Source organism: Arachis ipaensis, chromosome B09 (genome assembly GCF_000816755.2).
Source record: "Arachis ipaensis cultivar K30076 chromosome B09, Araip1.1, whole genome shotgun sequence".
Taxonomy (NCBI): domain Eukaryota; kingdom Viridiplantae; phylum Streptophyta; class Magnoliopsida; order Fabales; family Fabaceae; genus Arachis; species Arachis ipaensis.
In genome coordinates this window covers 112,638,084-112,655,498 of record NC_029793.2, presented here as the reverse complement: position 1 = coordinate 112,655,498, position 17,415 = coordinate 112,638,084, and the positions used below count along the sequence as shown (strand labels likewise).

At 33.8% G+C, this 17,415-nt stretch overlaps 2 protein-coding genes across 3 annotated transcripts; both read right to left on the bottom strand.

The window, feature by feature from the left end:
* LOC107617366 (serine/threonine protein phosphatase 2A regulatory subunit B''beta) lies at positions 3,715–11,125 on the bottom strand. 2 transcript variants are annotated; one of them, XM_016319121.2, is made up of 13 exons: positions 10,676–11,125; positions 8,617–8,859; positions 8,395–8,500; positions 8,161–8,260; positions 7,783–7,888; positions 7,581–7,671; positions 7,346–7,487; positions 6,301–6,448; positions 5,908–6,017; positions 5,122–5,278; positions 4,917–5,045; positions 4,673–4,823; positions 3,715–4,066 (listed from the first exon to the last, which is right to left on the bottom strand). In XM_016319121.2, exons 1-12 carry the CDS (start codon positions 10,823–10,825, stop codon positions 4,683–4,685), a joined length of 1,623 nt encoding a protein of 540 aa, XP_016174607.1. In that variant the 5' UTR covers positions 10,826–11,125; the 3' UTR covers positions 3,715–4,066; positions 4,673–4,682. The 2 variants fall into 2 exon arrangements, with proteins under 2 accessions (XP_016174607.1, XP_016174608.1); XM_016319122.2 differs by having other exon boundaries at positions 4,917–5,042.
* Positions 11,943–17,138, bottom strand: LOC107617367 (casein kinase 1-like protein 10). Its single transcript, XM_016319124.2, has 14 exons — positions 16,241–17,138; positions 16,051–16,091; positions 15,235–15,304; positions 14,962–15,110; positions 14,778–14,873; positions 14,215–14,285; positions 14,056–14,117; positions 13,879–13,942; positions 13,715–13,799; positions 13,386–13,512; positions 13,223–13,296; positions 13,035–13,095; positions 12,784–12,899; positions 11,943–12,666 (listed from the first exon to the last, which is right to left on the bottom strand). Exons 1-14 carry the CDS (start codon positions 16,314–16,316, stop codon positions 12,388–12,390), a joined length of 1,371 nt encoding a protein of 456 aa, XP_016174610.1. The 5' UTR covers positions 16,317–17,138; the 3' UTR covers positions 11,943–12,387.

Genomic DNA, 17,415 nt, shown 5'->3' with positions numbered 1-17,415 from the left:
TCAGTATACTAATATACTTAAAAAATTTTCCCTATCATATACTTCGTTTATCTTCTAGTAGTGTTATTTCCGCTTAAATACAAGGTTAATAGGTTCCTATATTGCAAGGTAGGAGGTAATAAAAATAGAATTTTTACACAACTTTTCAGCTTACAGTTCGAAGCACTCGATGGTGGAATTTTTTGTGCCTATATTTTTTTTTGGGCAATTTCTATTAAGTCTTACATTATCTAAAATTAAAAATCGGATAGTCTTTATAAGTGTGAGAAAACTTTTATTTCTCGAACTGGATTTGGGATAAGTTAGATCTACTTAATTTCATATATAGTATCAGAACAAAAATAAAAATTAAGAATTGTTATTGAACTACTCTCACACCACAACAAATTTAAGCTAATTTTTAAGATAAGTTAAACTGACTTAATTTTTTACGATTTCTTTGTCTTCTCCATTGAATTGATGAGTCTTGGGCTTCTCATTTTTTACAGAGGTCAATTAGGTCTGGTGTTCCAGTCTTTTTAGAATCACTTATGTCCTTCAGTAATTATTGAAAAATTTTTACATATATCATTGTACTTTAGGCTTTGTTTGGTTATTGTCTTCAGAACATATGGACACAAACACAACTATACCAAAAGACATAGACACAGATAGACATAAATTTTTTAACGTGTTTGGCAACAGTATACAAGACATAACAATTTAATTCAAATGTCCATTTTATCTTTATTAGTTCTCTACCATCATCTACCATCAACACTGCCGCCACCATAGCTTTCTACCACGCCACCGTCACCTGCAATTTTTTAACTTTATTGCAAAATACTATCTTCAGCTTTCATTTATTCATCAGCTCAACAATTCAATTTTTTCATTACAAAAATCTGAAACAGGTTTAAATAAATAAAAAGAGAACGAAGGTGAGTCAGACAAATCTCAAAAATGGTCGACCACTATCTTGTTGATTTTTTTCGCCTTTCTTAATGAAATTAATTTAAGTAAAAGTGGAGATGAACAGATCTGAGCAACATCTAATGAGTGTAGACGAATAAATTTGACCGAAGATGATGACCAATGGTGGTGATGGGCGCGACTATGTGAAGAGAGAAAGAGAGAAGAGGAGGAAGAAGAAGAAGAAGAAGAAGGGGCGTCAGTGGTGGCGGCCCATGGCAGTGATGTGGAGGGACACAACAATGGAGGGAGAAGCAGAGTGATAGGTGTGGCGATACGATAAGAGAAAGAGAGAAGGAGATGAGAAAGAGAGGAGAAGCAATGGCTATGGCGGTGGTGTGGAGGAGGGACATGGCCATAGAAGAAGGAGGATGGAGGAAGGAACGTGAAGGTTAGAAGGATTTTAGAATTAGAAACACAGAATAGAAAAGATAATAAGAGAGAAAAAGGGGGATTAGGGTTAGATTAATTAGGGACATAGTTAGAATTTTAAAAAATAAAAGGGATAAAAATGTAAAATTTTGTGTTTTATAAGTTGTGTCTCAATGTCTTAACTCAAAGGAGAGACACTAAAAATATGTATTTTGTATATATTTGTGTACCATCATATTCACAAAAAATTTATATCTCAACAAACAAAAAGTGAATATGTGCTACCGTGTCCATGTCTTTAGTATTTAGAGACACCAACCAAAAGTACGTTTATTGCCTTATTGCTATGTGAGTGTGCAGAGTCGTTGAGATTTATAATATAATATTCAAATGGTGCATATGTGTGATTAAGTAATGTTGTAGACTATTGAGAGAGAGTGCAGACAGATCCTAGCACGGGTTATTTTCTTAACCCGTTTTATGCTTACAAAAATGATGTTATGGACAATTGCATTGGTTTTTGTCCTTTTCCTTAGCCAAGCTTGAGAGGAAATTTAGCGACTGCGACATGCAGCCGATGGAAATAGTGGGCCCATATTTTTGTTGGGTTGTGTGGGCTAAAGCTAATGTAAAGGTAAAAAATGTGGACCAAGAAAAAATAGAGTAATATACGATGACAAAATAAAAGGCTAACACAATGGTTGTAGGTTATGATTAAAAAGTAATTTTTTTAAGTTATTGTTAAGCCCTTTTATTAATGATGGCTAAACACGAATGGTTTGCGTAGTGGTAATTGTAGTGGCATGCATAATAATTAAGCTTTATTGGAATTGCTATGTTATTGTATGTTGAATGTTGAAGAAAACTGAATGTTAGCTCCAATGAGAATGAAAGCAAAAATGGCAGTGAACTTAAAAAAATTAATGTGAGTTTAAAAAATTAATGATCTTGGTAGTAATAGTTTTGTTGCATATGAAAATACAAGTGAAATATTTAATTAGCATCATATTAAATGAGACTAAATTTGAGTGTTGAATGGTAAATGTTTTCATAACCAAATTGAAAATTTTTTTTCTTTAAAAGCATTTTAATTCAAAAGCAACAAATTATAATTTTTGCGTTTCCGTTTAATTGTTAGATTGGAAACTAATTGAAGAAATTTATTTTATTCTGCTAATTTATCATTCAATTTTATTTATAATAAAAGATGCCAGAAACAATAATCATAATTCTTGTATTTTTTCTATGGCTGTGCTTTACAAAGAAAATATTTTTTTACTATCATTTTTAGTATTATTTTGAGTTTTGATTTTTTTTTATCAATTTTTTATTTATTTTTCTTGTTTACACTATAGATGTTTTTGCTTAGAGTTCTTTAATGCATATTATTGTATTTTTGTAATGAAATTTTAAGTACTCATTGCTCAAATAATTTTTTTAATCATTTTATTAATACATATTTTTTATGAAACTTTATTATTTTTGTTTGGCTTTATATAATTTTCACTATTATTTTTGAATTAATATCTACTTTATTTACTATTGTTATTTGTTTATAATATAAATTATTAATTCCATTAGAAATGCCAAATTCAATACATAAAGTGACTAAGTGAGGATTCATTCATTGTGACCAAAATAAATTCAGCCACACCCAATGGAACTTTATTATTTTGCAAGGCCGATTTATGATTAGTATTTAGTCCAACTGTTTTAAGCCGTATGTGGCCTACTTTGCGAAACTCAGCCTACTTTGCGAAACTCGACTTTAGTGACTTCTCCATGCATTCATGCAAGCTCAACGTGGCTGTCTTGGCAACTGCCCTTTCTATCTTTTTGGACAAATTCCAAGGATGTATCTGGTATTTCATTTCAGACCACACGACAAACCTGTTACATCCAACCAAACCATACTTGCTATACCAGTACTGTTTCATTAAAGCAAATGGAACATGTGAATTTTTCTATACCACATCCACATGCTCTTATAGGCACTAGGCAGTAATCATTTTTATCATTGCTGTTAAAACTTAAACAAATGACTTGGCATAATTTACACTGTTAAAGACAGCAAGCGTTTGCAGTGCATCTACAGTTTGGAAGCTATAGGCAGAAGCAATTTAACCTTTTGTGTTAAAATTTGAGTATACTTTTGGTGTTCTACTGTTCTATGTTACTATTATTAATTGCAGTGATAGATTCTCACCAGAGAATATTATATTGTAATTAATAATCCTTAAAATAGAGTGGCTATTTTTGAATAGATATATTTAAAATAATAAAAAAAAAGAGGGAAAATGAGAAACATAAGTCTTTAAGTAACGGACGCTATGACATTTTTCTCCTCACTATGTAAATCAGAAAAAAGAAGACAAAATAAGAGAGTCGTAAGTTTGAAGCAATGTAAGTAACAAAATTGAAGAACAAAATAGACATTAAAACAATGAAAAATCCTAAGACGAAGGGATTTAAAAAAAATAGAGACCGAGGGACTCCATATTTTTGTTTCTTTACAGAAATTTAATGATACGGATAATTCTAAGAAATATGTATATGAACAAGAATAAATGTGCACATGCTACTCTAAGTTTCTTACAAAACAGACTTGAGGTAACCTCTAATTGAGGGACATGTACCACTAATAAGGCCTCTTCAAATCTTTGTTGCTTGCATACTGTGAGGGTGTTAAGAGTTACCAAATACTTAGAAGTACAACAATCCATATACCTTGCCCTTGATTCACCTGTAAGTCAAGCTATCCCAATTAGTTCTAAAACCAATTGCAAAAGATTGTCAAGTATATTCCTAATTTCCAACACCCTAAAATATAGCCTCGTAAACTCCACTAATTCTCCAGTAGTAGTAAATAAGATTTATGATATGTTTCATAAACTCGTCATATGAAAATTTTCATCTCATTTTTACCCCCTAACTGTGATTGGAGGATAAAAATTTATAAGGATAAATTTCATGTGCAAAAATATACATACAACTCAACCACGAAAATTTATACCCCAGGTTTACCCTAACCATATCCTTAAACTGCCTGGGAAGTTTTTAAAAAGTAGCGTGAAAATTATCATTGATAAACTCAATCAAAATTTACACCCAATTTTTATGCTCCCAAGCCATGAATACCAGAGTATAAAAGATTCAAGTTACTAAAATGTAAGCAGAAATTTTGTATAACAAAACATAGAACAAGACATGGAGAAATGAGGAAAAATCAAGTGTATCTAAGCAATCCAAAAATCTTGTGTTCATTATTGTCCAAATCACATAACAAATCTACCTAAGACAATATCATCGCTAAGTTAACTGAATTAATGCATAGCAATATTCAACATACCTAATTAATCTCAGAATGGAGCCTCTAGAGATTCTTCCCACACATCTCCACTGGCATTCGACATATCTTCGCCATCTTCTTCCATAGAAAGCCTAATATATTCTCTATGCGCAAAACGATCCCACTCTGTCATACTTGGATCCTCACGCTCCTGAAGTTAGAACATACTTGGAATTATAATATTCCTAAAACTTTACGGAAACTGTTCATTGAGAGCAAAATAGGATCTAAAACTTGTGTCTACCTGACGTATAAGAAACGGATCACGGGTCTCAAAAGCAATGAATTTGTTCAGATTGAAAAGAATATTGAAAACGTTGCCAGAAAGTTTGCTGCCTTTAACATCTCGCAATGTAATAAATCCCTCGTTCTGCTAAAAACATAGGAAGATTACCACTTGCCCTTAGAAACAGAAACAACTATAATTTAAGAGAGAGAAAAGGACAGACCTCTGGTCCAATCATATCAACAATCTGACATAATATATCTTCAAAAAGCACTGGCTCTTGGGCCATGCACTCCATCCGATGCAACTGCTCCTCATAAAAGAACAGCATTTCATTTGGTGTCAGCACTCCATTCCCATCCAAATCAATGCATCTGAACCTACAAGGATAAAAAGATAAAACAAGCATAAACACATTAAAATTTTTTATTTAATGGTGAGGAGGAAAGAAAAATAAAACAATCCCACCAAGTGAAATTTTGATAATGAGATTATCATAATGCAACTAAGCCAGTCAATATTCAAGTTCAATTTTGAGTGGTAAACAATGCTACAAAATTGCACATGTCGGTACATTTCAAGAACTGTAAGTTAGTAACATTGACATTGAACAACTGCAATTAGAAAGAGCATTCTCAGTCGTGATGCAATTTAACAAAGAACCAATAGTACCTATATTTTGGAAAAACAGTATGTTGAGCTTATGACTCTACCAAAAATGTTCACACACAACAGCAAATGGGTATCTATAGAACGTTGAGCTTATGACAGTATCAAAAATGTTCACACGCAACAGCAAATGGGCAACTTCAGACCCAAGGAGACCAGCATCAAGTTCTTCCATAAATTACCCTTAGATAACTTTAAAGACAAACTAAATGGTAAAAGAAAATAAATTGCTTTCATTAATCATCCAAGACTACTAGTTATCATATATAAAATACAAGAAAGAATATGTTTTACTATGACCAAAAAGATACCGAGAATTTGATAAGGATAAGAATTATACCAGTATTCTAGACTAGGTTCAGACGACTTATCTTCCTCTGCAAGTATGAAATAGACAAAGTCTTCATAGTTCATCTTCCCTTCAACTTTGCTGGTAAATTTCCGTGGAACCTGTTTAAGTGCGAGAAAAGAAAAAGTTAAGATGCATTTTCATGTTTGGACCCATAAAAGAAAAAGGATTACGATTCAATCATTGAGCAAATAAAACATGCATGTTTATAATACCTTTAAATTGAGAATAATATCAAACCAACCCATCCAAAATAAACATTGAACTTCTAACTTCACACGACTTAAAAGAATTTCAAAAGAAAACAAATTTCTTGTTCTAAAGTACTGTAAACAGTAAAACTGAACTTGGCACCTTGACACTAATGTAAAATACCAAACAAACCTGAGAAAATATTCTATCAACAATCCGATATGTAAGAGAATGGTTCCCATATTTAATAAGGTTCTCTCTATCAATGAAAAAGTCATGATCTGTGTCGAGCTCCCAAAATTTGCAGTAAATGACATAAAAATGCTCATATGAGAAGTACCTGAAATTTCATACAGAATGAAGCATATAAATAAACAACGTAACATTTAATTCCATGACAGAGCAAAACAACATTGTTTGATCCATATAGCCGATCTCATCTAGTGGGATATGGCTCTGTTGGTGTTGTATTTAACTCCACATAAAAATAACTAAAATCAAATGAAATTAATTCACACTGTAATTCAGGTTCAAATGCCTCAAAGTTACATATACCAGCACAACAGCTATGGATCAAAAGTAAGTTATTTGGATTTTTAAGGGTGTTTCTTAGCACCCAGAATTGGTATGGTCTATGGGATAGAGCTGTTTTCTCAGTCACTTGGCTGCTTTGCTTGTTAATGAGTTTGCAAATAAATGTTGAAACCCAAAGTTAATGGCCACAACTTAGGCAGTACATTCTGGAAGATTAAAAGCTAAATTGGGATGATGATGACTTCTTGTATTATTTGTTCAACCTGTAGCCTCAGTTCCAAACTTCGGTCATTTAATTTTTGAGAAGACTCAGAGCTGCTTCCAGGAAGTTGCTCTATTGGATATGCAGAAATCAGGCAGCTAGACTACACTTATAGTTATATCAATTCGCTTGACTTTATCTTTTTCTGTTTTAGAGGAATTATCATTTTAGAGGAATTATCATACTCCACGTTTTAATTGATACTTTCTCTCGAACAAAATATCGTTCAAAAATGAAATGGAGATTTTCTTTTATTTCCACAGTACAAGGGCATATAAAAACAATACAAGAATGGCAGAGTTACATCACCACCGCTTGGAAAGGGAACATTAAATAGGAATCAATGCTACCAAACAATAGACAGAATTTTCAAGGAATACAAGGATATAATTCTAAATGAAAAATTTCAGATATTATCATTTCAGCTATAATGGCTTTTACCTCAGAACTTTGTTTATATCCTCTTCCTCATCAACATGCAGCATGGCATCAATGAGGTTCCCACGTTTCAACTCCCTTAGTGTAAGTCGGCCATTGCCCGATCTATTCATGTAGTAAAATATTCTATGTATCACAGTCTCAGCTGTTTAAGCACAACACATGTCGTAGTGAGAAACAGCCCGAGAACTATTTAGGTAATATAAAATAAGAAATATCTAAAATAACATTATTGTACCATATCTTTCCTGAAATTCGGGTGTGCTTTGCAAAAACTCCAACCCAGGATGAGTGGACAATAACTCCCTCAAGACAGGTTTGAAATCATCCTACAAAAAAGTAAATATCAAGACTACGCTAATGCATAACATTTAACTCGTGTCAACAATAACAAGCAACCAAAAAACATAGGAGCAAGGGTATGATAAAAGCAAGAAAACCTGCACTAGGTATGTCCGGTAAGGTTGCTTCAGTATGGTATATATTTGTGTAGCTAAATCCATAGCCAACATATTGCCTCGAACCCAATAGTCAATAAATTGTTCTCTTGAATACATGTTAAAAAAGCAGTACAAATTCATCAGGCAAGAACACCAAAGGATAGCAAAAATGGGCTATTGCTATAGAATGTAAACTTTCATCAACAGCTAAAACTGTCTGCGAATGAGTAATAGCTCTATTTTTCTTGTCATCCATTAAGAAATAAATGTATAAATGTGTACACATTTCAGGGGAAAAATTCAGAATGCTTCATCTGATAGCGTAATCCCATAGATCATAAATGGAATGATCCAAGTATCCAACAAGAAATTTGGTACCTTGTTACTGCTCCAGCATAATTGACATCAATCTTTCTGAAGAGAGCAGCAGAGAAGAATGACGGAAGTTTGCAAATCTCTTTCGTAATAGACTTAAATTCTGCAAATTGAAGACAGATTAATAACAAAGGTTGAAGACCTATTTTTTTCATGTCCTTTTTATTTTCCACGTAAATAGAAGAATCTCTCAATTCAGCATAAAGAACTAATTTGTGCACAAATAGCATATCTTACCATGTAACTGCAGACCATCCACATGACCAACAAATCGATTGTCAATTTGAAATAGGAAATGCTCTTTCATGTCATCCGGAGGAGGACGACCATTTTTGAAGTAGAACTGCAAGCACAATCAAAACAATGTTAATAATTGTATAATAAGGGATATACATAACTCCAAAGATGGAAAGTTTAGAGAAAAAGAAATAAAGAATTAGTTTAGATAATAAGAAATACCTGCGGAATGATCTCCCGTACTGGCTCGCTGACTACTTTGAGTGGAGAACTTAATGAAGAAGGACTATTTCTCTGTTTCATAGTACGTGGGGAACCAGCTGAACTTCGTGGTGAAAGCGGCGGTGTTGTACCAGCTGGAAACAACGAAGGTACTGAATTGCCTGCCAGAGCATTTGTGGTTGGTGAGCTCTCAAGTGCACATGACAAAGCTCCTGCCTTTGCATCATCTATCAATGACTTGACCTGTGTTCACAATTCATTGATTAAAAAGGAATAGAATAAAATAAACATGACTATCTTACAAAAGTTAACATGGCACAGAAAAAAGCTAAACTAAAGCAAAAAGAAGTAATCCTCTATAGTCCTAGTACAGAAGTACTCCATACATTAGGAACTCCACAACCTAGCTTAAATTTATACAATTCAACAGAGAGCTTGTTCTGTTATGAAGAATAAGGTCGAAGACAACTATTATGCATCTAGATTTTTTAACTAAAGAAAAGATATTTTTAACAAGAGAAGAAATAGTACAGAGAAACTACATGTTTGAAAATCCACAGCCTTGCTTCAAAATTTATAAAATTCAAGAGACAGCTTGTTCCATTTAAAACATAACAAAAGAATAAATTTTATTAACAAGAAAAGAAAACAAAAAGCATGGAGGCCAACAGAAACTCATAGCAAAAAGGTAATTAATGCATCTAGAATAGAATGCCCATTTTTTTCTACCAAGTGGTTCAACTTCTCATATAGCCTTCATTATATAAAATCACAGCTCAAAATTCAGCCACGGAAGTATCAAACCATGTCCACCACATGCATATTGCATAAGAAACTGAAAGTATAATATCTGACTAAGGAAGCAGGGTAAACATAACGAAAACGCAGCCAAGCCATAAGAGAGACAAGATAAGAGTCAATTTGAAATTACTTGTATCAACTATCAACAACTAAACTTTGTCCCACTATGTCGGGTCGTTTATATGGACTAAATAACACCTTAGTGTTTTTAACCTAAGCCGAGTTTACATATATACTATTAAATCCTAACTCTCTTTTTGATAGTTTAATCTCTGTTTGTTTTCTAGGTCGCCCTTAACCCCGACCTACTTGACTCTATTTGTTTTCTAGGTCGCCCTTTACCCTGACATATTTGACTATCATCCATCCAATCCACTTTCCTTATAAGGGCTCCTATAAGTGCTCTTCATGGATGTTTAAGTAGTTTCTATTTGAGATACTCTAATATTATATTATTAAATATTCATAAAGGACACCACCTCAATTATTACATAACATCCAGGCATGGAGCTTTAGAGAAGTTCATCACTTTCAACCCCTCTAGCTCAGAACAATAGCCAGAGCTCTATTTTTCAAAACAGTGAAATGGAGACCAGTTTCTCTATTGTTGGATCAGACAGCATAAACCGCGGATATGTACAATATCATTTATTATGAAACTACGACAAATAGAACAGTGGAACTAGGCAGTACAAGTGAACAACTCAATTTCAACAGAACAACTGATATCAGGCAACTGTGGTAAGTGCCCATAAACTGAGAGTTTCACATGAAAGCTCAAATGAAGAGTAGCAAGTTATTCACAAAGAGAACATACAGAACGATAGATGAATATGAATGGTGTTAGAATCACATAGCCGGACTCAAATGATCAGGTAGAATTGATGAAAATCTTGTACAGATTGAGGTTCAAATGTAACTATCACATAAAGGAATTTTCTTTCTCTTTCATCTTCAGATTTTTCTTACTTATTATAGGATAGAATGCTTTTGTAGAAGTTTTATTTCTTACTTCATAATTCTCTGTTTCTTCCCCTTCCAAAACTAAAGATTTCAGGCCACATTAAGCTCAACTTTTGCTACCTAAAACCCTCATGAAGCAATATAAAAACAATTTTAACTTGTCAAAGTATGAAATTTTACTTAGCTCTCTTTGCTCCACTTCCATTATCATCAGTCAAGTGAATTTCCAAAATCATTCATTCATTCATAGAAAAATCATTTGTTCAATATTTGAAATCAACTATGTAGCATGTACCAGGCGGCAAGTATCAGGAAGCGAAAGCCACTGTGAGAATAGCTCCTCAGCAACACCAGGATTCGATTTCAGTGCAAAAGAAGAAACCTCCTGAAGCTGCAACATCTCTGGGTCCAAAGACACCAACTCCCCAGTTTCCTTCACATCCATATCATAAACCCGAACCCAATTCCACTTCTCATGCACACCACAACAACCCTAATTTCAATCACACACCTAAAAACCCTAAACCCCACTTTCTTCAGCAATCACTCTAATTCCTCCCCCGAGCTCTTGTTCTAACAGCAGGGTTAGCAAAACCAAGTTGCTAAGTTTGCAACTTCCCATCGAAAACAACCATGGCTAGCAGCCATGAGCTACGAGATTAGAGGAACACCGAAAAGGAAACTTTATTCAGCGTCGCTTGGTCTGAACACTCGAAGAAACCAATAACAGCACAAAATAGGAAAAAAAATAGCCTTTATTCCTTTTTTTTTTTATTTTCTTTTAAGTTTGGGACTTTGGTTTTGACTTTTTCTTTTTTTTTTTTTTAAGTTTGGGGGGTTTGGTTTTGAGGTTTGAGAAAAGAAATAGAGAGATTAATGGTGGTGGTGGAAATCGCAGTGATTGAATCGAAGAGTTTTTTGAGTTTTGTATTTAAGAGTGTGCTTTACTGTGTGCCGTAGACGCACTGTTACCAACTGAAACTGCGAGTGTTAGAAAAAGTGTGTTTCGATTGCGAAGACTGAGAAATTGATAATTGAATATTGAATTGGATTTTTCAAGGGAATCGTTTTGAATTTTTTTTAAGGGGGAAAAAGATGTAAAACAGCGGCAATTATAGGACGTAAAAGGAATTTGTTTTCATATATTGGGTTTAAATATAAACCAATACTGTTTAAATTTAATTGGATAAGTTTATTTTGGTTTTCAGTATTTTTGTCTTGCTTCTGCAAATCCAAAACCAATATAATTAATATTCGTTTAATTTGATTAGGAGGTTAGAAAATAAGCAATTATTTTTTAAAAAAATTAACCATAATTTACTTAATACTAGTATAAATAGAAAATTTTTATAAATAAATATTATCAAAGTTTATCAATCAACCAAATTTATTTGTCAATTTATCAACGTGACGTGTATATATTCCATTTTTCTTACAACATTAACCAAATTAAACTTTAAAAAATTTCAAACAAATCTACAACATAAAAAAAAACTCAAGTCATAAAGTGCCACAGGGATACCATGTGTAACAACTAAACCTAAATGCCAACATTTATAGTATTAATTCAAAGATTGATTTCAATGATGTCATGCTTCAAGAACATTTCGAAACATAATCATTCGGCTTCCAACCACAGGCATGGAATTATGCAAAATTTGCATAGCATTTTTTGCATGTCGTTTTTCTTTTTTCCTCAACACAAATATAGAGAATGTATTTATCAAGTAGCCATATAGTTCTTGCATATAAACAAATTCCTAGAGTAACATAGTATCTCTTCTTATGGGTCCATGTGGAAATAAATCATGGAAGAACATTTGAAGAGGTATAGAAGAAGTCTGCCAAAGCTTCATGAGGTAATTTCAATTAGCTCTATAGCCTTTGAATGGACCCAATATAAAGATGGAAATATACATAGTAATCAACAATTGTGCGATATCTCAGAAGTTTCATGAATGGAACTGATGCCCTTTGGCGCAAGTAGTCTTCTGACCACACAGTTCTTCATTTCCTTTTTCCCGTACCAATTGACAGGAGTTCAAAGCTCCTGAGTGTGTCATCACGGCCTCCCCTTGTCCCGGATGCACGGGTGAATGATGTTTTGGACTCCAGACCTGGTTGAATCCTGTGAGTTGTAGATAGACGGCTGCTGCTTGCAAGCAGCCTACTTGAACGGTTCTCGCTAGGCTCACCAGAAGAACTCGGCCGACTGCTCAAAACAACAGGCCTTTTTGAGGCACTGCCATTGCGAGAAGAGCTACGAGTTCTCTCCGAATCAGCTTGCTGCAAAGAAAGAACAAAAGATAAATACAAGTTTGAGTAGTTGACTCATGATTCATAAGTACCAAATTTGATTATAGCAACAAATCCAAAAGAAAAGATACTGAAACAAGTACTAACCACATCTTTGGAAGATGGCACATCATCTGAAGACCTATGCAGATTTAGTCCAGAGCCATTCCTTCTTGCAAATGCCTCAACAGCACCTGATAATCTTTCCCGAATCTCTGGCCCACCTAAGTTATAAATACAATAATCACTATCCAATGAAAGATTTTCCATCTACATATAGTATAATTAAACTGTAAACATATAACAATTTGAACACATTTATTCATGGTAACAATAATCTTGCTGTAAAAGAAGGATACCTGAAGGTCGATCTAACCTATCTCCTGATAGTCCTGGGTTTCCGACTGGCTTCCCGGTTAGCTGTAGAAAATTTCAGCTAATATAATTAATGGTAATTAAGAGGATTCTTAACTTCAACTGAAAATGCAATGGAACATTTCTTGTTACATCATAGACGAAAATCATAACTACCGAAAGAAGTACTCACTCGAGCTCTAGAACTGGATCCAATTTGTGGATACTTCAATATAGTCCAGTCAAATACATAGTCAAATTGATAACCTGTAAAAAAGCAACATTTCAAATTTACTTTCAAAGACTCAAAGGAATTTTTCACTGAGAAGCAGTGAAACTCATGTATACTAGCCAACCTTCTCGTATGAATAGGTCACGGAAGAGTCTCTTGAGATATGAATAATCAGGCTTATCTTCAAAACGCAATGACCGGCAGTAGTGAAAGTAGGATGTGAATTCCAGTGGGTGTGATTTGCACAAGACCTGTCTCATAAACCCATAAAATAAGTTATTTGCAACAGCTAAAATTGAAAGAATAATTAACTTATTACTCGATTGTTGAACTTATTGAAGAAAAGAAAATATGATATGACACACCATTGTTGGGTGAACAAATAAAATTAACAGAAAACAAGTAATCATAATATTCAGAGGTTTTCAGAAAAGTCGCTTGCAATAATAGTACCTCTATTGGAGTAAGCATCTTCTTTTCACTTATCTTGTCATACTTCTGCTTTTTAGTCCCAGCTTTCAAGCCTTGCCAAGGGAGACTGGAAAATAATTGCTAAACTAATTAGATACAATGAGAAAGTCAGTAATGGAAGTAAGAATCCCAGGGTTGCTATCAACCTTCCTCTCAAGAAGTACATGAGCACATAACCAAGAGATTCTAGATCATCTCTTCTGCTTTGTTCTGCACGAATTATCAGAGAAATATACGTTTAAAATTAATTACTTAACATACATTTTGAATCATACAATTCGTAGAAACCTTACTAATTAATAGCCAAACATAATTTCACTCACCAACTCCAAGATGAGTATTAACACTTGCATAGCGTGCAGTTCCAGTAAGGTTTTTGTTTTCCCTGGAAAAGAAAAGGTGGTATGGGCGATATACTCAAGCACAAGAAACGAAGTTAACATACTGCAGCATGTGGCAAAACAAAATCTCAATTTCAGTACCTGTATGGTATATGCTTATGGGTTTGAAGATCACGATACTTTTTTGCAAGACCATAATCAATTATGTAAACCTGTATTGCATTAAAGAAAAAAATTCAGAAATGCCTTTGTATCAGTTATTGACATTAAACATCAGTGTCTGACTAAGTGCAACATAAAGTAAAACCAGCTTAGCATGCATATCTTCTACATCTGACAATGACATTTAAGAAACAATCCGTACAAAAGATGGACTCATGCAGTATTCAATACTTCAGATGCCAAATAGGTGACCAGTGTTGCATGTGCAAAGAGAAGTGACGGTTTTTGGCTTCTCTTGCGAGCATACTTTTTTTCCATTAAGTGTCTCACAGGGGACCTGATTGGGGTGAGAATTGACAGATTATTTCAAGGATTATTCGTGCATTGGCAATGTCTTCAGAAATGTTGTGAGATAAAGCAAGATTCTGGTAGTCTTTGTAAATTATTAATGATAATAGTTCAAACTACAAGTGAGATGTACAGCATGCATAAACACTCAACCAGGTAAGGTTAAAGTTCAAATAGCAGGATAACCCAGTTACCTGATTTGCCTTGCGGCCCAAACCCATTAAAAAGTTGTCGGGTTTTATATCACGGTGCAGAAAACCCCGGGAGTGCATGTACTCAACTCTGTTTAGCTAGTAAACCAAATTGAAGGGGAAAGTGTTAAAATATAGTAGCTATCCATTAAAAGTCTAATTCCCTTCAAATTATGGTCATACTTACGAGTTGATCTGCAAGCATCAGAACTGTTTTCAGCGAAAATTTCCTGTTGCAATAGTTAAATAAGTCTTCCAGACTTGGTCCAAGAAGGTCAATCACCATGACATTGTAGTCACCCTCAACTCCAAACCATTTTAAATGGGGTATACCAGCTACAGAATAGAATGAACACACTAATCAGACAGGCTCATAGACTATCAACTTACTTCATGCCTTGCCTACAGCAAATCAAAATTGAAAAAGTAAAAATTAGGAAAAGAAAAATTGAAAACTTACTTCCGCCTTGAAGAAGCATATATAATTTTGACTCATAATGAAGTTGTGGATGTTTGGTCTTCACAGATTCCTGACAAACCAATGAAGATAGAAGAAAAATTAGTGACACTACCAGAACTTTGAAACAGCTCAGCAACAAATTTCCTAATAAATAAATAACTGAGGCTGATTGAATACAGAACCAAATATCTTTCTTATGTAAAAGAAAATAATCAACTAGCAAAGATAAAAGTTAAAAAAGAAATACAAAGCCAAAACATGCATAATGTATTTAGAGCAACCCAATATGTTTACAAGGTTAACCTAAAATTGAGGGAAGAGGGGAGAATGGAAAAAATGTACATTAATATTAAAGTCTGAAACAGATATTTCAAATAATGACACATGCAATCAAACCTAAGACTATACAAGGGAAAAGGCTACCTTATACTCCGGTGAGAAGCTATACACATGCAGTCTATGATCACATAAAAATACACATTTGGATTGGAATCCACCGATATCATTCAATTTTTCATCACCAAAATTTTCAACTCCACAGTTATCCTAAATATCCTTACTTCTAAAGGGTAACTTCTCCCTAATATAAGAGTACTAGAAGCATGTCCAAGTTTAAGCAGATATCCTACCAGCCCAACCAGTATATAAAATCATAGCTATAAACCTATAAACATGCGGAATGAGTCTAAACTAACAATATACCAATCACAACAACAAAATCAACCGATGTAATATGACAGAAAAACATAAATACATAATAGGATACCAAACATTTAACATAAAAAAGATCCAATAGAAGCTAATAATTGCACCCACCAGCTTGACAGCAACTTCCTCTCCACTTTGCACATTAACACCTGGAAGTAAACAAAAGAAGAGCACCAGGAAACCAAAAGCAGTGTCAAGTCCAAATCATCTGAAGCAAACATTGTAACTAATTCTATTAGGGTAAAAGAAAAAAAAAGGACTTTATAAATGATAAAAAAAATAAAATAAAAAAGCATACCCAAGTAGAGCTCTCCAAATGACCCACTTCCAATCTTTCTCCCAAGCTTGAATTTTCCACCGATAACGTGATCCATGATCACAAAGATCACAAACTCAATATGTTCAACCTTCCTTAATTACAAAACTACTTGACCACACACATTAACCGATTTAAAAAAAATAAAAAATTTTGCCCTACTCCGAGAGTCTCATCAACGATCCACCTTTATTTCCCGAAAACCCTCAGATCCAAAGAGATTCTATTAAGATTAACACAGCGATCCAAAAACTGTATCGAACAACTCAAAAATTCAGGCCTTGTTAATCCTCAATACCTCAAAAATCATCATCAACAACAAAGAGACGGAAAAAATAAACAAATTAAGAAAAAATTGATCAATTAAAAATAAGATCAAGAACTAGAAATCTCAAGGCAGCTTAGTAGAATCGAAAGCTACTATTGCGATTATGGGCTCACTCAAAGAAAAACCCCTTTTTTATTTCTTATTCAGATAAAGTAGCTAGAAATCGAAAAGGATGTGAGGAAAATCGGAGTATCCTTTAGCGGATTAACTAATTTTTTTTTTGCTGAACAAGAGTGAAGTACTGTGCAAAAATGGGGAAACTGTATAGGAAGAAGAAGAAGGAGGAAAAGAAATCTAATGACTACGATGATCTCGGCGAGAGATGAGTTATTGTTGGATTATGCATCCGGTTTTGGGATCTATCCCACCTGATGAGGCGGAGGTGAATTTTCTCGGGAAATTTTTCGAGATTCCGGGAAAGAAAGGAAAGGAAAAGAAAAAGAAGAGAAAAAAGAGCGTGGGTTGGAGGAGAGAGAGGAAATGGTGTGGTCTGTCTGTGGTGTGAATGTGAGAGGTGCAAAAGAGGAAGAAATTTGGATGACTGTCCAAAACCTGTGTCCTGAAGTGATATGATATGCTCTCGTTTCTCATTTTTTTCCTTTTTCTTTTTTCTTTTTTCTTTTTTATGTAAATATTTTTTTTTTTCAAAATAGGATAATGCTATTTACGTCTAATTCTTTATGTTATTACTTATTCGATGCTTCAATTAAAGAAAACTTTATTCGTAATCCTTTTTGGTGCTTTAGAATGTGTAATTTAGGATTTAACTCACCAGAAGAATATGTAATTATAATTTATGTCATTCATCCTACTAAAATATAAAACATAT